This window comes from Nanorana parkeri, unplaced genomic scaffold, assembly GCF_000935625.1.
Source record: "Nanorana parkeri isolate BGI_ZX_2015 unplaced genomic scaffold, ASM93562v1 scaffold203, whole genome shotgun sequence".
Classification (NCBI taxonomy): domain Eukaryota; kingdom Metazoa; phylum Chordata; class Amphibia; order Anura; family Dicroglossidae; genus Nanorana; species Nanorana parkeri.
The window spans coordinates 331,744-355,156 of record NW_017306471.1 but is presented as its reverse complement, the minus strand read 5'-3'; the positions used below and the strand labels follow the sequence as shown (position 1 = coordinate 355,156).

The window sequence follows — 23,413 nt, the reverse complement described above, 5'->3', positions numbered from 1 at the left end:
AAGCAAAATTTTTGGAATTTTCCTTGCCCATTATTGGGTATTCTTTGCTAAGTGAATTTTCAGTTTTTGTATCACCTCTTTAAATAAGAATAGTAATAATTTTAACAAAAGAATGAACATGCTTTACTCCTTTAGTAAATCACGATCAAAGTTACCAAAGACACTTTGATAATGCTCCTAAAATATCGCATTGTTCATTTTCAGAGCACAGTAATCAATCTTCAAACCAGGACTAGCTTTTTTGAGGATGCATCTATCCAAATGTACATATTTTATTTTATTCATAAAGCGTGAGACACAGCGCAGCCACAGGAAACTGAAAGGAAAAAAAGGAGAGAGATTTTTTAATCTTTTATTCTTTAAGGAGTCTTGTGCCTCAGTTCTGGTGAATTAACGCCAATTTGTCTGAAAAAGTTGAAATTGACATTCCAGATAACCCAGCCGTGTGCATGGCTTAAAAGGAAACTTCCCTATGTCAAAGGATAAAGAAGCTCCTGTCATATGTCAGATCCCGCCACCTGCCTGACCCGGGGGTACGAATCAGGGGTTAACCCCTTCATTGCTAGAGAGTCTCTGCAATAATTGGGGGTCTACTCCAGCAGGGAAGGGGTTAAAGACCAGCTTTAAGGCTCCCTTATCTTTAAATGTGTAACCTTGAAATAGAACAAAAAAAAGGTAAGCAACACGGGAACAGAAAAGTCTTTGCTTTCTTTTTAAAGTCGGCGTTGAAAGCCGTTCAATTCAATCTTTGTTCAGGAAGAGTAAAAAAAATGAAAGTCAGGAATTGAAGTGATGAAGAAAGCAGAGAGGAAGAGAGAGAAATTTGAACTGGTTGAACAATTAATTTTTGAGCTAGTGGTGACACGCTGTCATCTCCTCCAAATGCTAATGCGTTGTGCTCCAAAGGCCTTTAGCACCGTTAATAGAATCTGTTCTAAGTTAGCACCATTTTTTTTGTCTTTTTTGCCGCCCAACCCCGAGAGACAAATATTACAAAATAGAGTGTGAAAGAGGAGATACAAAATAAAATATTACACAAATAAATTCGGATGAGACAAAAAAAAAGTAACTTGTGTGGCTTAGACGATCATGTCTTGATCCACGTCCTCTGCAATAAGAGAAGAGATATATTTTAGTTTTTCTAATATAGTCTTACAGCTTATAAACATTACAGTAAAACATTAATAGTCAACATTAAAGTCAAACCACACTTCTCTCTGAAGCCCAGCCCCATACTTTAAACCTTGACAACAACTAGATACAATAAACAAAGCAAGCTAGAAAAGGTTTCCTTTCTTAGACTCCACCATTGTCCCAATCGGTATCCACAATGGTTGTATAAAAACTGTTCATTATTGCTTGCTGATACATTTGAGTATGTTAAAAGATCACATTAAACGATTTAGTATTTAGCAGTGGCTCGCGGTATACTGTGGCGTCTCAGTATACAGCTCGCGGTATACTGAGGTTAGGGTGACGGGAGGATGCTAGTTTGTGTCCTCCCGTTACCCTAAGGAGAACTATGGGGAAAAGCCTCAACCCCATAGTTCTCCTTTAAGTAGTAAAATTACTTCTAGATACTAATTGGCTACTACTGATAATACATGAGAATATTTTATGTGTTTTAACCACAGAGACAAATCCCTTTGAAAATGCTGTAGACTACATGTATACAGTATTATTAAACTGCATTTTTATCTAATCCACAAGTGAGGGCTGTTGCGGGAATACATTACGGTAATAGAGGGCCTCCTCCAGCAAATACTTAGGCAATACTGCATTGTAAAGTGACTGTTTGACGCACTGATATATCTTTTTCATTACTGTAACTGGCCTGTATAAACAATGGAAGAGGGAGGGGAAAATCTAGAGTGTCGGGTCAGGTGGTGAATACTAGGAAGCCAAAAGGTGAACAGATGGAACCAGGAGGCCAGCAAAGGATGCCAAGTGGTGACATCTTAAGTGTGATGGAATAACCTTCATCCTTCTAGGGATCAAAACTGAAGTGGTTGGAGTCGGCATACAACATGGCATAGATGACATTCATGGTCCATCCTAACTGCTTAGAAGTTCTAGAGTAGCCAGTCCTCCAAGGCTGATCATGAACATAATGTATTATCATGATCTTCCATACTATTGTGAACCTAAGGTCTTATTTTTACTCTCATCAATGTGGCTGGACCCGCATATTTACACATTAACAAGGTTTTGGTACAGATCATGAACTAGTGCACCTCCCCCACAGAGAAGGAGGCACCAAGTGGTCTGGTAATGAGGCAAGGATGTTGTCATCCTTGAAACTAGAACTTTCCTGCATGTCATTTGGGTAGAAGGAGTCACTTCTATAAATAGATATCAGATGTAACAATACGCACCGTCCTTGATTCCAAAGCACTTAGCCCATTCATCCAATGCAATGTATTTGTCGTTGTCAAGGTCACACTCCTCGAAGAAACGGGTGGTGCAGTGCTCCATGGGGATGAGGGGGGCACGAAGAGGAGACAGCTCAGTGTGGGAGAGGTATCTGTAAGTATATATAGTACAGAAGTATGTATGAAAATACACGTGTCTGGGTCCTTCTTATTGTACTTGTCCCTTTTCTAAAATGTTACCCATCCTTTGTTTACATTACCTACTCAGCTTTGCTTTTCTGGTTAAAAAAATCTAGAAGCTGGTAGGCTTTTAGAATCCAGCCCAGCTTTTATAAATGTTTTATAAATCCTATTCACATTGTTATGGTTTAGTAACATTATTATAACATGCTTATTACCACAACACACAATAACACATTTTAAGTACAATGGGATGAGGCAGTGTCATTTATTTTTAAGGGCATCCAAATTTATCTTGCCAACACACCTGCATTGCACAAAACATGGTTAAGATGTGTTTGGCTTTTAAGCAAGTCTGAATGTCAAGTGGCACTTCTGGAATGTGCCCATGTTGTAACAGAATTAAGTCCTGCTCCTTCCTGTGAAGTTATAACCATTCAACCATTTAACCCATGGCAGGTACAGAGGTACCAATTACCCAGCGATATACAATCTGGTATGGTGCGGAAAATGTTCTTCCTACTGACATAATGTAGAAAAACAAGTTCCAGCTTGTGTTCCAAAAAACACACATATTAACACACTAAACAGAAAAAAATGTAATATAACATTGCTCCTTATAAGCTACCTTGTCTGTAATTAATGTTTTACATACCCATCAATAGGGTGCTGGTCCAGCTGTCCAAATTGCCAGTGAACTGGGAAGATGTACATGTTGTAGTTCTTCTCAAAGTCACGAGCGAGCAGCTCCATAGGGTGCTCTCCAGCCTCCAGACGCTTCTCGTTTTCATGGATTTTCTTTATCTATTATATAGGATCATATTATTTCAAAGCTATTACTACAGGTAATAACACATCTAACAAACAATTGTCATCTTCAATATTAAGGTTCACAGGCTTTTATGTGTAAGGTCTTCAAATGTTAAACCATGAGATCTTAAATATAATTTTGCCAATTCCCTAAAGTGATTCTGCGTTCCAGACATTTATACTGTCTAGCTGACACTCTAGCTGATATACAATATGTTGCATAAACACCCTTTACTTTGTGCTCTACAAAAAAAATAAAATGCTCAGACACTTGAGGTGCCATCTTTATGGCCACAATTTTGCTTTACTGTGTTTCTGTTTATACAAAGAATGCAGCCTTTTGTGGCCTGCACCAGTGCCTATACAGATGGAGTCTATTATTATTCTAGGAACCAGAAATTTGGCAATACCAACTGTCAAAGAACCAGTGATATTTGCAGCCACTGTTCAGCGGTGACCTTTGTACTGTAACAGTAACAGCGATATGTTGCTTTATGGTATGAGTAAACATATTGTAATATATAATTTAACAAAGGATGAACCACACTGGAAATGGCAAATTCTGCAGAGTAATCATTGTCAACACCACTGGATTTTATATTAAAGATTTGTTCCATAAAATTTTCCATAAAATTGGAATTCAAAATTCCATAAAATTTTAGCTACATGTAAAATGTCATATTTTATCAAACTAATAAAACAAAGTGATCAGCTTCATAAAAAAGAAAGGGCGAGGCATTTTGGGGGGTTTATATGGGAGAAGTAAACAACACAGAACACAAAATTAAACTTGTGGTTTTGGAATTAGTCCAGTCCAAATAAATGTCTGGAATATAGCAGAAAACCTCCAGTTAATCCTTGTATTATATACACTGCACCACAACTAATACCCCATACTCGGAACTGAAGGAAGAACGATCAGCCTGTGGTATATTGACTCCTGCAATGTTCTGGATACATTTCCTGTAATGTTCTTCCCAAGGTCCTTTTATTAGTTTTCCTATTATGTTCACATATGCTGTATTGCTGGATCCTTTGCTAATGCAGAGAAGATAACCTTACCCTTCAAGATCCCTTTGTTCTTCTTTACATCATGTGTGCTGCAATATGTTGCTCTTGTAGCATGGTCATTGGTCTAGAATACTAGATTATCCTACCATACATTCTGGCAAGCCATGATACATTATAAAAAGATTGGAATATTGTAGTATATAAGACCAATGTACACTGTAATACATCCTACACCTTCAATATTTTGAAGGCCAAATGTGGGCTAGCTTAGCAGCCACGCAACTAGCATTTACAGGAGGACAACAATTACATGACAGATGTACTTCAAGACAATATTTGGTTGCCTTCGTGTAACATTCCTTACCCTAAGCTTCTTCTTCTCGTTGAGTAAATTGTTGTTCTCATCACGCTGATACAGGCTGACCAGGACGTTCTTCAGCCAGTCGCGCATACGCAGAGGGAATTCGCTTAGCTCAGAGTCCATGCAGGCAGGGATGTCTGAAAAACCACAGTAGAGAAAGGTTATAATTGCAAAATGGGTAAGTAAAGAACTCAGCCACGTGAACAATCTTTATTTGTGTTGTTAACATAGCCCAAATGATGGCATTATGAGTAACCATGTCTGTACAGCTGGTTCACAGCCCAGCTACAACCTTTTTACACAAAAAGATGTCAAGCAATGTCATCACTACAGGGAATTAAGCAATACTTTTTGCTGAAATCCCGTTGGCATTGCTTACATCCTCCAATATTCCCTAAAAGGAGGTTTTTATTAGGCCAGTTCTTGACTTACAGACTGAAGCTCTCAGAATGAACAGAAGACTCTTTATTAGGGTAGCGACGCCTATTATTCAGCCCGTTGTTATCTGAATACTTACAGAAGAAGAATTTCAGTCAAAATGGAGCTTTTGTTTCCTCCCCTGATCTAATTCCTCCCTTAGTGGTTTGGAATGCTTCATTGATTGTATTTCTCACTTATGATGACAGGAACAGTTGACATACCACAGTCATTAGGAAAGAATCTCACCCTGTAGCAAGATATCGATACTCAGGATCCCACCTTCTTAGCTGCTGTGAGAAACCTAGATGAGTTCTACAGCGGGTTGTTTTAATGGGCCCAATCAAAACTTATTATATGTCTCATGTGGTATTTTGGTAGGATGAGTCAGCCATTGGCTTATTGTGTCATGAGGGTTTCAACAAAAAATGTTATGTCTCACTGTAGATATACAACAAAATTGCTTGCATATGCAAAATTAAATAAATGAATTAGTTAGCCAGAATAAGATCCTCTCAATATAACTGTGGCAGGTCAACAGAGGTTGGAACAGAGAACATGCCACCTTTATTCTTAGGTTAAATTATTATGCAAGGGTGGTTCTCCCAGCGTTCCCAAATTAAAATAACAGAAAATGTTTAGTAAACATAGTCTTTAAGGAATATGACCAGCTTCTCGTCTTAGAAGTGATGCCTTAACAGCAAAGGTCCTAAAGCTGGCTGGATTGTATGCCAAGTGATCCACTAAGTGATATTGTTCAATACCTCCATTTTGTAGTAGAATACAATAGAATAGTAGGATATTTTTGTCAGGAAAGGTAAAGGGTAACTGTACCTTTATTTATTAGTTATCTTTCAAATGCCCTCTTGTTCCCTAGCAAGCCTGCCCCTGCCCTTGCTCCTCAGAAATATCACCAGTGGCTTTACCACCCTGCGTACACAGTAGAATCTGCATTCATTCACAAAATGGCCATCCATCAGTTGATTCAAAAATAGATGACGTGTTCACAGGAATGAGTTAACCTGGCTGGGAGAATTTTGGTGGAAACCAATGCACAGTAAAGACCTTGTAGTTGGCAGGAAACAGGTAAATATGACATGTAGGGGGTAGCGGGGGGGGAGGAGGGGGGCATTTGATGGATACCTGTACTAAACATACAGTTAAATATGTAACAACATTTTTTTTAACAAAGAGAATAAGTTTTGCACAAACATTCATCTGATCCAAAGAAACTGGACAGAATGTTCTACATAAAGCACTGCAAGCCCAAACAAATCTGTGAATTGTAGGAATTAGTCCCTAAGGGCGGCCTCACTGCTTGTTGCCTGAGCCAGCAGGAAACTGACGGCTGACTCCCAGCAGCTGGAGATCTCATCTTCCCTCTTGGGACCTGCACTTGATGGAACCAGTAACTTACAATTCAATCACCCTAGGGCCCTTTTGTAACATACCACTGGAAAATTTCAGTAAGGGGCCTCAATTCCCAAACTCTAAATGGGAGTATTAATCATATTACTTTAATGATGAGGTTACTGTGTGCTAAAAGCAAGAATTCTAACTTTCATTGGCATAATATTTTTACTCTTAAAGGGAAAATGTACCTTTACTCATTGAACACATTTAATTTAGGGTAAAATGTTTGATCACCTTTGTGGTTATGTACTGTATCTACAGATATTTTTGGATAGAGCTAAATATAAAAAAAACTGATTATGAACTTCAGATTTGGCAATGATGCAAGTACAGGGATCAGGGTGAAATCCTTAAACCTGGATGTTAAAAAACAAACCAGAAATTATATATGCCATATTACTGTTCTCATTTGTAAGGAACAGCATGCACATTTTTTGTATATTTACATATATTTGTGTTTATTTTCACATATATGTGACTTAGAAGAGTACGTTGTTATTATATTGATAAACAACTCACATTTGCATGGCCCAATGTAGTCAAGGTGCAGTTTGTGGCCCTTCTTTGTACCCTCCAAGGTGCACTTGGTGGCAAAGAAGTGGCATGAAGAGTCGAAGGTCTTGTTGTCAGTAGCACAGACCTGCAGGAGAAAATGGAGAAAGAAAATTATGTAAGTGACTCCATTTCAGTAGACACCAATAAGCATAGCTGGGATCCATTTAACTAAACATTATAATAATTTACAGTATGATGCCACCTTCACTGGCTGTATAGGTATTGGGGTTTTTCAATGGGATTCACTTAGGGGAAGTGACAGTTATTATACTCTGTATTTTTAGCACATTGATCCAAATTTAGAAAGTGGCAGCAATTGGTATATGCTAGTTGTTTTATGACAACATGATTTTTCTTAGTTCTCATCTGGTGTTGTAGTCTGCTTTTACAATTGTATAATATATGCCATGATTTGTACACTAGTAAATTGTCCAAGTTTATTTTAAATTGGAATCATCACACTAAAGTGTATTCTTATTCCTGTTTTCTTACCTTCTCAAACTCTCCTACGCTTTCGGGGCAGGTAGAAGGATCTTGGCACACACACATTGGTTTGTTAGTCTCATCGACTTCGCACACCTTTCCGTGTTTGCAGTGGTGGTCAAGGCATGGATCTGTAAAAAAAATATAATTTTTATGAAAAAGCAGCAAAGTTCATCATAAAACATAAAAGGAACTCATCCAAAATATATTTTTCTTTAGTTGAGACTAAAGTGGGAAAATAGTATTCCAGCTTTTTTGCCCCTGTTGAGCTAACTGCACATGTTACAATGTGGTTTCAAATTCTAAGTAGCATAAGAATCTACCTAAACAAAACCATTTCATTAACAGCCAGGTAGACATTCATACTATATAGCTACATTAATGACTGCATACATGAGATTGGCTAATCAGTCATGTGGGGCCAGTTTTTGGAGGAGATTTACCCTCACTTCCTGGATTGGAAACTGAAGGCAATGCTTTGAGCTGGACTTCCTGTTTCTCCTCTATGGAATGCATTTTCAATATATGATTATGGAATATATACCAGGGAACAAGTGGAACTGCACTTTCAAAGTCCTAGCCTAAACTTGGCCATAGAAATTGGAGAATGGTTGGAGATGCACGCACGATCCAATCATTTCTTGGTGTCTGCAGGCACAGCTTCTCCCATGAACAGGAATCTGCTGAGTTTGAGCACAATCCTATTTAGGCAGTGGAGCCCAAGAGTAATCAGTATCAATAGGACAAAGTGCTATGACATAATCCCTGAAGATCAGTTTTGCTGGACTATCTGGTGGTACCCTAATGACAATGGACTAAAAATGGCCAGACTTGGAGACTATAATCTAATGCCTTTGAAAACTTTATTGTAATAACTCAAAAACACATTCATTCATTGTGCATTGATCATTAAGAATCATTAGCTCAGGCAGTCAAGGATGCTTTTTTTTAAAAGTTTACACAATACTTACTATCAGGTGTGGTCTCCTCCTCATCATCTTCAGCAATTGCTTCATCAAACTCACCAACCTCTACCTGCACAGGATTTGCTCCAACTGTCTCCTGTAATCAGCAAAGTGTAGATGTTAAAAAAAAGAAAACTCTGCACATGGTATTTTCTTCTTCAAGTGGTGAGCATTCTTGTCCTGAAGCACTTGGACCCTTAGTTTGATTCCTTTTGAAAACAGTTTCCATGTTTTTTTATATGCTATCTCTTGATTTGTGAAGGACGTCTCTGGACAATGTCTTGTGCAGACCAAAGATATACTATGTGCCATTGCTATGTTCCACAAATGTGCCATTCTACCCAATGTGCCATGCTACCATTGTGAGAGTCTGCTTCTGAGATCTGTTACTGCTTCTCCAATGAATGCACTGTATTCAAATCTGTCTCCTAAAAACAGCCATTAATGCTGAACTCCAGGCAAACAGATAAATAGACAGTACACAGATACAATTCAGAACTGTATTACTGTGTGTCTTAAATCTGCCTAGAGTTCAGTTTTAAGCAGCTAGACATGGGCCCCATTTCTCATATGGAGAGTGGATGGTGCAGGGGCTCATAAAACCAGAAAGAAACTAGGAACTGGCACTGAGTATGACTGATCTATTTGTAACTTTTCTCTCAGTATTTGTCTTGGCATTGCTGAACACAGATGCATGTGTAGCTTTACCTCAGTCACAACATCTTCGATCACCTCCTCCTCTTCTGGCAATGCATCCTGTTGCTGTGTAAGAGAGAAAAATAGGTTAGTTACTAAAAAAGAAATTCTAATTCTAATAACTACAGTGCCGTAACCATTATATAATAACTATATAGTAACCACTTACAGGTGCAGCTAGTGCTTTGCCAGCCAGGCACAAGACGAAGAAGATCCAGACTCTCATTGTGCTATCAGCCCTGAAGACAAAAGAAACATTTCATGAATTAAGAGTGTCCGGTAAGAACTGACACAGTGATATATGCAGTATAGTTAAACAGTCATCATAGACACATAACATACATATTAGTATGTTTGGCTTTAGCTTGTACTGTACTGAGACAATTAAAACCCCCAAAAAGTATAATGTGCCATAATCTTAAAGAAATCTTAACCTAAAAGCAAAAATGTAGTACATTGCAGATTTCCAATTCTTAGTGGTGACTGCATTTGTTTCCTTTGTTTATGTTAATTTTTACCTGCTGATCTGACCAGTAAATCTTTTATTTTTCAACTTCCGTTAACAGACCAAGCTGTCCAGCAAAAGTGGCAGATAGAGGGTTGGGACAAACTATTTTACACTGATAGGGGTGCTTACAATGGTCAGTTTTTATCCATATATGTAAAACCTATATCCAAAAAGCAAAAACAAAACTGTTTTTGTAACTGCATCAAAAGAGTTAGCTGGAATTTGGCTTTAATTTCTCTAAATCTGCTAGTCCATCTAAGACTACCCTCTCCACAGGGTGACAATCAGGCATTGCCAACTGTTTCCAGCTTTGTAAGGATAGTCTCGTCATGTCAATTTCCCAAGATCCTCTGTTGGCGAATGACATGACCATTGCCTAAGAATCAGATGAGTTTAGAATTGCCCCTATATTATATCATAGTCTTTTCTGCCATTTTTATTTATGTTGATATAATGCAGGCTATCTGTATTCGTTTTCCATCATACCTTCTGATTAAACTCATTCAAGGGCAGCACACACAATGAGGCGATTGTACTATACAGCACCCTCAGATACAGCTATGTATTTCAGTCTTAACTTACATACTGTATCTATGAATTTATTTTAATAGCTTCACTTTCCTACTATAAGTTTATTTTACTTTCAATCTGGCAGCCATATCATTAGCTAGCGCTACAGGTGATTTTTAGTAGCGTAGTTGCTCAACTAACATCTCTAGTGATCTATCGATAGAAGTAGCAGTTGGTTGACAAACAACTGGAACAAATAGCTCCTTAAGGAGTAAGCTGCACAGTTAGCACGGAGTACCATGTAGCAGCAATTAATCTACTTTGAGTGTACAATGCTCCAAGATGCAAGTGCATGTTAGTGTGGAAGGGATATAATCTCTTGCAGCAATGGAGTCCTTGGTTCAAATCTTGGCCAGGACGCTATTTGCATGGAGTTTGCATGTTTTTCCTGTGTTCATATGGGTTTCTTCCAATTTTCTCCCACATTAAAAAACACATTCTCTAAGGTAATTTGGCCCTAGTAAGTGTGTACAAATCGGATACCACATTCTGCATGCCAATCCCAAGCCAGTGTTAATGGTGGGTTGAGGAAAGACCTGGCGACCTACCTCGTAGGAAGCTCTGTGTAAAAAAACCTCTCAAGTATATCAGTCATGTGACCATAGAATTGCAAAGAGTCAGATACAACTGTATCTACAACTGCAGTAACAAGTACCGCAACACACAATAATGCATGGCACATTGTGTGGTGCATTGCTGTGACATCCATTGAAAATCACACCCCAACACACAAATGCAGTTGGTGCCAATAGACATGCTGTGCACTGTGGTATGCTGTGTTAAAAAAAATCACATGTCCGTATTTCAATCCCTTGCAGTGTGTTCCGGGCGCAACAGACCTCAAAGTTCTGAACAGGCCCTAAAGCAAAGGAATAAATGTGTAATGTAGTAACCAACAGCTATCATTTTTCATTGGCCAGAGTACACTAAAGTGGTGAAAGTCTGATAATTATCTTCACTTTATTAAACCTGTCATTCAACTCTGGGATAAAGCCAGGAAATGCCTAATAGTTAAAAAAGCGTCCAAATAATATGTAATGTTTATAATTGAATGTAAAATCAAATGTGACACCTATATTATAAATCCTAATACATAATCAGATATATTTAATAAGAATTAAGAATTTCGAAACTCATAGCTGCTAGTCAGGCTAAACTACAAAATAAGAGACATCAAAGTTGCCAAGGATGGTACATGGTACAATGGTACATGACAATCTGGAGTGGTCACCGGTACAAAAAAAAGAGAGTACATCTCTATAATGGGGATTCAGACAACAATAACAAATCTGCTAGGGGTTGGTACTCCTCACCACCCTCCATAAATTTTAAAAAAGGCACTTAACAGTCCTTCTCCACCTAGAACCAATATATCATTGTAGTGTGGTCTTTAGCAAATGGTATCATATGTTGGCTTCCCGCATCTCTCTACATTTCTCACAATGGTGAGAAATTTCAAGCAGGTGGAAGAGTGACATTTTTAAGGTGGCCTTGTGAGAGGGGATGGAGTACTACAGCTAGAAAATCTTATTACTGCAATGTAGGGCAGATTTAGTAAGCCAATGGACGGTTATTGCTCAGAGATAGTAAAATAGTAGTTTTGAGTTATTTAAATTCTTATGAGAAGACCAAAAATAATCCATTTACAAAAGCCAGAATTAATTGAAGGTTAACAAAAACGGACATGTACACCAAAGTATACTGAAAAATTATAAAGTAATGTTACAATATAACTTTTGTATTTAATAAACTCCTACAGCAAATAAAGCATTGTATTTAATAAGACTTTATTCTCCATAGGTAGCCTAGGATTGGGCTACACCTGTACCCTTAATTGTCTTTCCAGTCACTGTTTTTCTTTGTCAGCTGCCCAATACTCCATGTAAAGTGGTCGGGCTTGTACAGCCAGCAAACTTCCTTTCATCCTATTTTCTCTGGCCGTGCCAGCCCCTCTGTGCTCTGTCTCTCACACTGAGGTCACTTCAGCTTTTTGAAACTTTGATGAGTGTCTGGGTGGAAAATTACTGCCACTGTTGGCAGCACTCTGTGCCCCTTCCCCAGTACGCACAGGCTGGGGGCACCCTGTTTTATTTAGATACTTCCTGGCACACAGTACATTAATGCTGGGAGTGCATTCCTTATGTCCACAGCTAGAAGATAAACACGGTTATTAAATCGCAATTCAGATCAGAGCATGAAAACACTTTCCCTGACCAAGATCAACAGCAGCAAGCTGGAGATGACTGTGGAGTCCCCAATATTTTTGAGAAGCTTGTGGAAAGGTCTTTCTTTTAATCTCACCTCTTCAAGGTTATCCCAAAGGCACATTTAAGAATGTAAAGTGTATACCAAGCCAAAAACTTTTCTTCCTGTTTCAATTAAGTGGATAATGATTATAAGTCCGGTTGGGTTTTTGCTGCTAGTCAGCGCTGCATTAGGCCACATGCACACAGGCCGCCTGAGTTAAACACAGGAGATATAATCTGGGAAATATGTTCTTGTGTTTAATTCCGTTGAGATGCGTTTACATGCGTTTAAGCCAGTTTAACTGCGTAAAACAAGGCAAAACAGTCTCTGGACGCAGCAAATTCTTCTCTGTGTAAATGCAGCTAGACAGACTGCAGCTAGATACTGCTAAATGTCTAGTGTGCATTCAGCCATAGCAAAGCATTATGTGTTTCCAGGTACGTTTAGAAATTAGTTCCAAATGCACCTGGACTTATGTATTTTCATTGCTGTGTGTATAAGGACTTGGAGAGATTTCTCCTCAATTTTTGTCCCACTGACACGGTTTCACCAAACAGCAAATTAGTGAAAATCTGACAAGGGTTTCAGCTTCCCCTACGCTACTAAAGGAATGCATTTTTCTTTCTCTCTGTGTTGTTGTTGGGGAGTTCTTCTCACTTCATGTCTGGTAAAACTCTGTCAGCAGAACAGGAAGTGAGGGGAAATCTCTATAATGCATACCAGAAAAAAACCTGGAAGGGGTCCAGCCCTTCTCATTTCATTCTAAGAAGAAGAAAAATGTTTTGGCTGGACATATACTGTAACTGCCCTACGTGTCTTCCCCCCTTCCATACAGAATTCTAACACTCTGCAGAATGTCACAACTGCTTGTAGTGGACCACAGGTGGTGAAGTGTCAAAAGAAAACCCCCATAGTGCACAGGACAATCAGAGCTAGAAACATGGCGACTAGAATATTTCCCAACTTTGGGAGATGAGAAAGAGAGATACCTTTCAACACAAATTATGCATCAAAGGATAAACCCCTAGTTATGTGGTCAATAATAAAGTTTTTGACCATTATACTGATTTTAAAAAAAAACTGCAATTATCTAGAGATTGGATGAAAGGTTTGAGTGGTATAATACTTTTGGAGCTTAAAAAATACATTTATATAGATGTCCATACATCGGACCAAAAAGAGGGGCAAATGAGGAAGAAGGGACAGAGCGATAAGGTTCCAAAAAGGGTACAGCTAGAAGCAATGCTTTAATTGGCAACACAAATTTGAAACATGAAGTCCATTAAAACTTTGGCCATCTTGAGATAAACAAAAGAGCAGCAAGGCCTCTTCCAAACTTTTATTGACACAATGTAAGTTGTTTTGTATCATTATTCAAACAAATGTATAAAATGTTACCTATATAAGGTTGGTCACAAAGGCAACAGACCTAACAATATGGGGGTTGTGGTTATCTAATGGACACTGGTTGACATGGCCAAATTGTTAGCATGAAATGTCTATAAGGGCCTATGTGGATGAGCTTGCACTTCAGGTCCACTTGAAGCAGGTCAAATACAGGTCAGACTGAGGTTAACTGCAGGCTGAATGCACTTCTAAATGAATTCTGAATGATCTCAGAAGTGTCTCAAGTGATGTAAACTGATGCCATCCACACAAGCCCAAAGCCCATCCGCACAGGCTCCTGAGAACCCATGTGGGCTGCCATTGCTGGACATTGATTTTGAAAATGCAAGGTATCAGGTAGTCATGGAAACCCAAGGGCTTCAACATTTTCTCACTGTCTTGTAACAATTATGCAGATCAGCAGTACAGGCATTTCTCTGCGGTACCAAGATGTATGCTTGTTCCAGTAACTCAAGGAGTTGAGGCTAGGGACAGCCAGTCAACAATGAAAGCCTCCATATTTGGTTGAGTGCAGGTTTCCTTTAAAGTGTATGTCCAGTTAAAATGGAGAAGAGTAAAAAACCCGGCCAGGTTTTTGCTTCTATCTGGATCTCTGATAGAAAATCACCCTCACTTCCCCTCCTGCTGATAATGTTTTACCAGATAGGAAGGGGACTCCCCAAGAGCAACACAGACAGATATAAAAATGTTTTCCTTTAGTAGAGTAGGTAAAGACTAGAACCACTGTTACATTTTTATTTATGTGTCCCTGTTTTCCTCACTTCCTGCCTGGCTCTGTAATGGGGCCCCATGTAGCAGTACAAATCTTATAGGAGTTGTAATCCTTTTCTACTCCATCTGAAATCCATTCCAAAAAAAAAAATTAAAACTTTTTGGCTAAACATACTAGAATCTTTTTTGGCATTCAGATTTGCCAATCTCATAGGAAAACTGCGATTTTACTGACTTTTACACTCAGTTGTAATCACTATCAAATGCACTAATTCTGATACAATATAATCACTCAAGATCATGCAGTGCCATATATACAGTACAACCAGCAAAAATGCCCAAATAAGCAGGAGGAATGATGACCAATTAAATGTTTGTCTATATACAGTAGGCCAAAGGCATTGCAATATATGGGTCATAGTTGAGTCAGAAGGCATGACAATGTGGTCAGGTCTACACGTTCCCTGAAAACTTCAACTAAACTTGTGTTTTTCTGGACTAGAGCAAGGGAACAGGTTTGCTCTAATCACCCCTTTTCCTGTAGCAATTGCTCTACTATCCCTGCTCCTCCATTCAGCTGCAGAGCAAATAAAATATGCAAAACTTCTGGGTAAACAGCAGCATGGGAGTCACTCTGTGACAGCACTGTTGTTTGATGATTGGCCCAATGCTGTCACATGAGAGCAGGGGGAATCCTCCCATCTCTTCTCCAATTGGTGCTTACATAGGGCGTTTATCTACGCTCCTGACAGCAGAATAGTGTGGCTGGTTAGGGAAGAAAATGCAAGTATTTGCAGCAGGGGAGGGAGGCATTAAATGAACTTATTATTTTAACCTAAATGGGCAGAGTGAAGGTTTAAGAGTAATTTTAGGAGTAAAATGACTGAAAACTCTTTAGTAATAAACAAAGTATTCAAGAATAAAATAAAAAATGTAATCGGGTTAAGCAGGCAAAGTCAAAAACACCTAATTCCCACTAACAAAATAGAATTGATTTAAACTGGTCATGTATGGTAATCCAAAATCCTGAATTTATTTTGACTTCAGTTGCTAAATGCTTGTTCCAAGTCAGTGAATTATTGAAGCCAGAGAAAAGCAAGAAACCCACGTTTTTTTTTTTTAAATGGGAGGCAGAGTGAAGTTTGTTTGCCCAGAAGTATATGTACCCATGCTTACAGTATAGCATTATATAAAATGACCTTTCCTTTAATGTATACTATAATGTTTCATCTGTGAATGCCGTCAGATTGGACTGCTAATTCCCAACTGCCCCCAGCAAAGCAACAGATGGTTCTTAACTGCTAAACCCATAGACACAGAAGTAAAGACCCTGGTGTGTTTTGGTTGGAGGGCTGTGAAGAGGAACCGTGTCCTGTAGCAAACAAACCTCAGAACTACATGATCTCATTGCAAGGAAAAAACAAGTTTATTTCAGAAGAGTAAACTAAGTTTATGAAAAGAGACTTATGCCTGAGCCTCATCTATGTCTGGAAATACTTCACTTTGTAAACTTCCAGTACAGAGAAATACACATTGGCTGGTTCATCATGGAAGATTGACCAGAAGATCCAATTAACCCAATATGAACATTGCTACACATGAGCTTCCTCAGAAGGGTACAGATTGAACTTTCCTACTTCCTTTAAAATGGTCTCAGAAATTCATATAAAATTGTAGATATTTCAAGTTTGCTTATCCCTGCTCTTTGCCACACTAGTTAAAATGCCAGGAATGCCCCAGATACAAAGATGGCTCTCAAGTTCTTCAAGTGTTATTTCTTCCAAGTAATTGTTTGCAGTGGTGACATTATAAATTCCTGGATCCTGTGTCACATGAAGAATATAATGATTAATAAGATTTATTTTTTCTATGTAGGTCTCAAAATGATAGTAAAAAAATTATTGGTTGATGTGTATAGCACAGGTAGTTTTTAAAATAAATTTTTGGTATGCTAGGTCCCATGGAAGCTGTCAAGTAATCCTTGTTTGTCATTAATTAATTTGGCTATAGTCTACTTTACCAAAGAAATATCTCTTCATAGATATCAATACCAACCTATGCAAATAGTGGTCTGCATTAAGTTCCCTGTGGCCCCATTTTTTTTTTAATATTTAGCATTAATTTCCATTGAGAGTCTTATTAAACCATTAAGTCATCATCATGCTAAGTAGAATTCTTGTCTCAAGTGCTACCTAGTTATGCCAGGTGTAGGACATTTTTGAGGTGTGCCCAGGTATGCTTGTTGACATATCATGGCAACATCTCTGACGCTAGAAGGCCTATAAAACATCACGTTGTTCACCACTCTAATTAAAAAAAGTCACTTTAAAAAAGAATCTAACTTGCAATGGCAGTTCAGAGTTACAGCTCATATTCTTATTTCTTATGGACATCTAGTTAAGATTTAAGCTTAATGGCCAATATTCAGTACCCTTCTGACTTGCTGACTCTAGACAAACTTTTTTTTTTGTGGTTAAAGAGAGGAAGAATTAGAACCCCTGTCAGGTTTATATTGATAGATTTCTATGGGACTTCGATTTCAGGACTCAGTCCTTATAGGTGTCTATGGAACATTAATATGCAGGTGTCGCCAGAGCAGTGAAGACTTGCACCACTGGATGAAAACAGAGGAAACCATGGCTGTAGGATCAAGGCAAGTTACTTCTTGCCTGGTTAAACTATTCTCATTGTGAAGGGAAATCTCCAGAGCCCCAGGCAGTAATAAAAACCTAAAAAAACACAAAAGCTACTTACTGCCTGCCTTTACTCTCCATCTACTCTGCTGGAAACAGGTGGTAGAAGGCATGGTTGGAAGATGATCATCTGTGCTTAGAGAAAATGTCCCCAGGTGAGGTGTTTGTATGGGAGTTGGTATTACTTTTAGCCAAACAGAAAAACAGTTAGATGCTTTATATAGATCCTAGGTAAGGCAAGGAATTTTTTTTAAACTTGTCTATGAATTTGCGAACTGCAGCTGTTTGGTCCCAGCCAAGGGAAAGCAATTACCAACAAAAGATCTTGTCTAATGTTTCATGGCTACAAGCATGTAGGATCGCTCTTTGAGGGAAAAAATGTGCCCTTGCTTCTTTTACGTAGTACTGCTATAATGTACTGTTGTCTCCTTTGGAAAACAACACCTATTAAAATGAGATGATACTAAAATGAAAAATAAAATATATTACAAAAAATATAAAAATGCAAAAAATTAAACAGTGTATGTTTTGAGTTGCAGCCAAAGAGATACCTTTTATCTTCCATCTTACAGTAGAAAAAGGATAACTAAACTCTGATGGGTAGTTATGGGCAACAAAGATACTTCTCTTCCATCAATGTAAATTAGCCCAGCCCCAAAGCACTGATCTAAGTTGTATAAGAGCCATGGTAATTACTCAACAACCACAGGTATACTACACTTGCATGTCCATCATGAATGAGGTAAGGATGAAGAAGGAAATTTATCTTGGTCTGCAGCCCAAAGACATCCACCTGTGAAACAGAGCTGTGTGTACATATGGATCATTGCGCTAACGTCATCGACCAGCTAAGTCATAAACTGAATCATGTCAGGGAAAGTGTGCGGACATCTGTGCAAACTGAAATATAAAGTTAGATTATAAAACCATCCAGAAGTGTGTTATGCTAGGATTATGTCACGGGGGGTCGGGGGGTATAAAATATGATTTAGAGTGATTGGAGGATTGTCTGCAGGAACATTTCATATCCCAGATGACATTTTTCTGATGCAGGTTACAAAATGAAGGCAGAATCTTCATCTTCATCCAGTTTTTATGGATCAGTAGGGGCAAGACTGTAGATGATAAGACGCTGTAGATAAATCATTTTAGAGCTTCGGGATATTTTAAATTGCAGTGATCCATGAGCTATCCTAATAGCCAATATAAATTCCCAGTTGGACACAATAGTTTGCATTTTAGGTGGCTATATATAACTTTATTTTTTGTCTACCGTGGTCTGGGCTGCTCTCTTATGCAAATAGGAGCTAGGAAGTTGGCACTTTGACCTTCTGTCTCCTGCACCTACTGTATTATCCATGGGAGTAGGGCTCATTCAAATTGGCGATTAGCTTCTCTGTGTGTGAACAGCTGCTTCCAGATTTGTACCCTGTACAAATCAATGGCTGGCCCCACCGCAGTTTGCACGTAACCAGTCATACCAGAGCTTACATGCGATTAGGTCCTCTAACCAGCCCTGGACACAGAATGTTTGGGTCCAGGGCCAGCCGTTCTGGCTGCATACAAACTGGCCACAGCTAATCATCCAGTGTGTGCCATAGCATACGCTGTATTAAACTGGCCACACACGTTGCAGTCTGATTGTACAATCTTCATACAGCCTCCTGTAGATTTACTATGAAATGCCAGGGCCTATCTAACAATCCATTTTATTTGTATCCAATCAGGCAGCCCCCCAGTGTGTAATAGATATAAATCTAAAGGAGAGTTTTAATCAGACTGTAGCCAGCTTTATTGCTTCAAGTAGTACAGAATTCACTCTGGGTGCAGCCATTTTTAATAACTGTCAGTGGCACTCAGGTATAATGGAGTCAACAGCTCCCAATTATAAGCAGCTTTCCACTACATAGACAGATATTAAAATAAGTGGCATCAATCCACTCATATTGTATGGCAATGTTGTTAAAAAGTAAGTTTTGTAACTGTTCAGCCTATTGTGTTAAACTGTTATCTTGCTTTAAGAGTGACAGATTTACTCTCGCCGCTGAAGCTTCTCTCAATGTTTCATCATCCACCTACATCTGCAAAATCCATGCAACTGAATTCCCAGCTCCGCCCACCTGACGTGGCTCCTGCGATGGAAGCTTAACACGTGGTCAGAATTTCAAACACTCATACAATATTCTGAAAAATCACTCATCAGAGCATTCGATCTTGCGAAGATTGAGTCAACTAATTCTGTTTGAAAGGCCACAAAATTTTCATCCGGATACTTAACACAAGCTGAAGTGTCTAACACAGGCCAAACATGATGAGCTGTACTGTAGAACAGGCTCAGAACACATTTTGGTTATATTTTTAAACTGACCAAGCCTGTGGCCCAAAATAGTTTGACAACTCTGCCTTGAAGCACAATTGAACCCTCAGTTTGAATTAGCTAAATGCATACTGGGTGCATCAATTCAAAAGGTGTTTAATGTCTTGTAGTTCATTTTCTTTGTAAAGCAGCCACATCCAGAGTAGAAAAGTCTGTGTCCTGCCAGCATGCTGCATAGTGGGACCCGTGCTCTCTGTGTGGAAGCAGTAATCTCTCTGTAGAGGTCAGACATGTCCCCCGCTGAATCATTTCTATAGTTCTGCAATCAGCAAAGCTCATGCTCTCTGCTGATTAGAGAGCTCTGGAACCAACTCAGTAGAGGGTGTCTCCGACAGCTGCAAAGGGATCACTGCTTCCCCACAGAGAGCAAGGGTTCTACTCCTTTCCCCATACATGGTGGAAGGGGACGGGCATTTCTACTCAGGCTGTGGCTGTTTTATGAAGAATCAAACTGTGAGACACTGAGGTCTTTTTGTTTTGATGCACCTAAAATATATCAAGCCAATTTAAACTGAGGGTTCAATTGGGCTTTAAAGCTTGTTTTAAATGTGAGGAATGTAAGGCAAACAGTGAACTGCATGCAAAAACAAGATGAACAGTTGAAATGAAATTTTAGTGGCACTACATGCAAGGAAACAGCTGCAAAAGCAACTTAAATGTATACAGAGAATGATAAAAACATGTAGTATTGCTGATTTATAAATTATTTGCAAGGGCACATATTATATATTTATTACACTGTACTCAGGGCATTTGGAAAGGGGTCAAAGGTGGGCAACTCAATAAAAGGAATAGGGCATGTCATAGTAAAAGATTAGACAATGTCTTCAGTGTTTAATACATTTTATTTTATATGACTAATTATACATTAAAGTGACACTAAGCTCAGGAGTTAAATCTTAAAAATGCAATCAAGTGCCTTAATTAGTAATATTACTGTCCATTATTTGTGCATCACTCAGCTGTAGATCCTCAAATCATCTCTGAATTCATGCTGACACTGTTCTTCCTTCTGGAGGGTGGCTACTTTTGTTCTTCATGGTCCCTGTGTGTGTTGTAAAGTAGCCACAGCCCCAAGCTCGTTCCAGTGATGGACTACAATGTGAGCGAGCTTGGAGCAGTGACTACTTTACAACACACACAGGGACCATGAAGAACAAAAGTAGCCACCCTCCAGAAGGAAGGACAGTGTCAGCACCAATTCAGAGATGATTTGAGGATCTACAGCTGAGTGATGCACAAATAAGGGACAGTTATGTTAATAGTAAAGTTACTTGAATGTATTTTTAAGTTCAGAGTTACTTTAAGTTAAAATAGATTTGACAAAAAAACTTTTGTATCCCATGAACTGTAAACAGAGCAAAGTGACATCAGTTTGGACTGAGCATAGACAGCAAAGACAAAAGGTGAAAGCGGTTAAGTGTGGAAGGGGTAATAATTGTGAAATCTACACAATAACTGAATGATATTTCAAGCACTGACTGTTATGAAAGGATTTTATGGGAATATTTTAAGCAATTAAATTGGTCCAACTCTTTTTATAGACCAAAACCACTGGACTTAGCGAGAGGATGAACTAGATGCACATTGTTCATTATTAGTCTAGGTGACTGTAGCCATCAAAGATTGCATGCTGTACAACTTTGTGACGTGTGATGAAGGTGGACAGCGGAGAAAATAAAGATTTGACATAAGTGTGCTCCGTCACACCATTTAGGACCTGACTATGTTACCAAAGCAACAAGCATTCCTCTGGGCCTGAGTAATGTGAGAGGGGAGCCAGGCAGGGTGGAGCTTAACTAAGAGCAAGTTTGAAAAGTTGATTCTCTCCCACACAACATCTGTCCCCCAATATTTCCCGTACCCCACTGTGCCCCCCAACCTCCCCCCCCCCCCCCCTCCTTTCTTTTCTCTCAGCCCACCCATCCCCCTTTTTCTGCCTATGTAGCAAACAATGGCTGTGTTAACCCTTTTTTATATCTCTATATAGTGACCTGCCACGCAGTGACAGGCAGGGTTTATGGCTACTCTTGCTGTCCATCATCAGCAGTCTTCTACTATCTCCAGTAGACATCTTCTGGTACCCTTAGAGCACTATTGGCAATTTCTGCTAGCAGCTACTGCACCAATTAAATTAAGTAAAAAACATTAACACACATTTCAAATGTTATCATTTATCATATTTGACATTATGTTTTTAAAATAACATAAACATCTCTCTTATCACATTGCTCTCTTTTTCTACACCACCCCACGCAATTTTGTTATACTCAATTGCTTAGTTATCACTGGACTATATTCCAGTCCCTGCTCCCCAAGGACATGCTTTAAATACTTGAATAACATTCCAGTGACAGAATGCACTCCTGCCTGCCCTCATCCCACTGTAACATCTATAATGTCACCCACTTATGTTATACCACAACAGACCTCTCTATATTGCTTACATCAACTAAAACATCCTATGGCACTTTGATTTCTCAGGGAGATCCAAAGTTTCAGTTAATGAATAACAGACTTAAAATAAAATCACGGGGAGGCTTATTTTGTCCATATTTACTAACTCGTAACACTCCCAGTAATTCTAAACATGTATTTTTCAAAACATGTTTCAAATTCCAAAACAATGTTGCAACTTTACAATGAAATAAAATAGTTGAAATAGTGCTAATGAAAATGATCATCGGTGTTGTGTTATTAGAGTTAGGTTGTTATAGCACATATTGGAAGCTTTAGGGAATAAAGTATTACATTGAACTACACTTACTGGCTAAAGGGGATAATAACAATAAATACATACAAATGTAAATAAATAAATAAATAGGTAACAATAATGATCATCATAATATACTAATAATAGTTATTAGTATTAGTAATAATTAGTAACCTAACCCAGTTGGCAAGTTGACTTGCTTTGAAGCATATTGAAGATTATTGGCTGGTACATATATATATCTATAGATATAGATATATCTATCTATCCATAGATAGATAGATAGATAGATAGATAGATAGATAGATAGATAGATAGATAGATAGATAGATATTCTAAACGTACACTCTTTTTCCCTTACTGGCGGTATCACACTTTTTTTATATTCTCTCAAGTGGATTTTTCACATTCTTTTCATCTCTCCAGTGTTGCAGGCAATATAATTCCTTTTGTCTAGAATTTTTAAAAGTGTGAAAAAAAAGAAACCCCTTTCAATGCCCAATGTCCCTTCACTCAATAGTAAAACTATGCCTGCCAATAGCAGACAATGCAATGGATCAAAATAATACAGGCATAGATACAACAATGTATTAATCTAGAATAACAATGCTATATATAGGCTAGAGTTATAGTAATTATGGCACCACACCTACTATTGTCAGGTTGGTAATAGTTAAGCTTCCAAAGATGTATCTATGCCCTACAGAGAAACATTTTTATACTTTGTCTCCAGAGTGAAAAGGTGCAGTTCTAATTGGAATTGCATTATCTGGGGAGACAGGTATATAAAGTCTGTTCAGGAGATAGTCCATACCTTGCGACAAGAGAGGAGAGAGCTTCAGCCTCAGGGATGGTCTGAAGAAATCTGAAGGGTGCACAATAACTTAGCACAGAGCAGAGGCAGGATGGGTGGGACTGAGCTGT

At 38.6% G+C, this 23,413-nt stretch overlaps 1 protein-coding gene across 2 annotated transcripts; it reads right to left on the bottom strand.

The window, feature by feature from the left end:
* Positions 1 to 336: 336 nt before the first annotated feature.
* On the bottom strand, positions 337 to 23,413 carry SPARC (secreted protein acidic and cysteine rich). Of its 2 annotated transcripts, XM_018555591.1 has the most exons (11): positions 23,304 to 23,413; positions 10,092 to 10,099; positions 9,433 to 9,494; positions 9,276 to 9,329; positions 8,574 to 8,664; positions 7,612 to 7,733; positions 7,084 to 7,204; positions 4,738 to 4,871; positions 3,208 to 3,356; positions 2,376 to 2,524; positions 337 to 1,108 (listed from the first exon to the last, which is right to left on the bottom strand). In XM_018555591.1, exons 3-11 carry the CDS (start codon positions 9,487 to 9,489, stop codon positions 1,080 to 1,082), a joined length of 906 nt encoding a protein of 301 aa, XP_018411093.1. In that variant the 5' UTR covers positions 9,490 to 9,494; positions 10,092 to 10,099; positions 23,304 to 23,413; the 3' UTR covers positions 337 to 1,079. The 2 variants fall into 2 exon arrangements, with proteins under 2 accessions (XP_018411093.1, XP_018411092.1); XM_018555590.1 differs by lacking the exon at positions 10,092 to 10,099 and having other exon boundaries at positions 9,433 to 9,502.

Bases quoted from the DNA above. Each gene is read 5' to 3' on its own strand.
- SPARC (XM_018555591.1), bottom strand. From the start codon at position 9,489: ATGAGAGTCTGGATCTTCTTCGTCTTGTGCCTGGCTGGCAAAGCACTA. The intron at 9,330-9,432 runs GTAAGTGGTTAC...TCTCTTACACAG, and splicing joins GCAAAGCACTAGCTGCACCT to CAACAGGATGCATTGCCAGA. The intron at 1,109-2,375 runs GTGCGTATTGTT...CTCTTATTGCAG, and splicing joins GTGCTTTGGAATCAAGGACG to AGGACGTGGATCAAGACATG.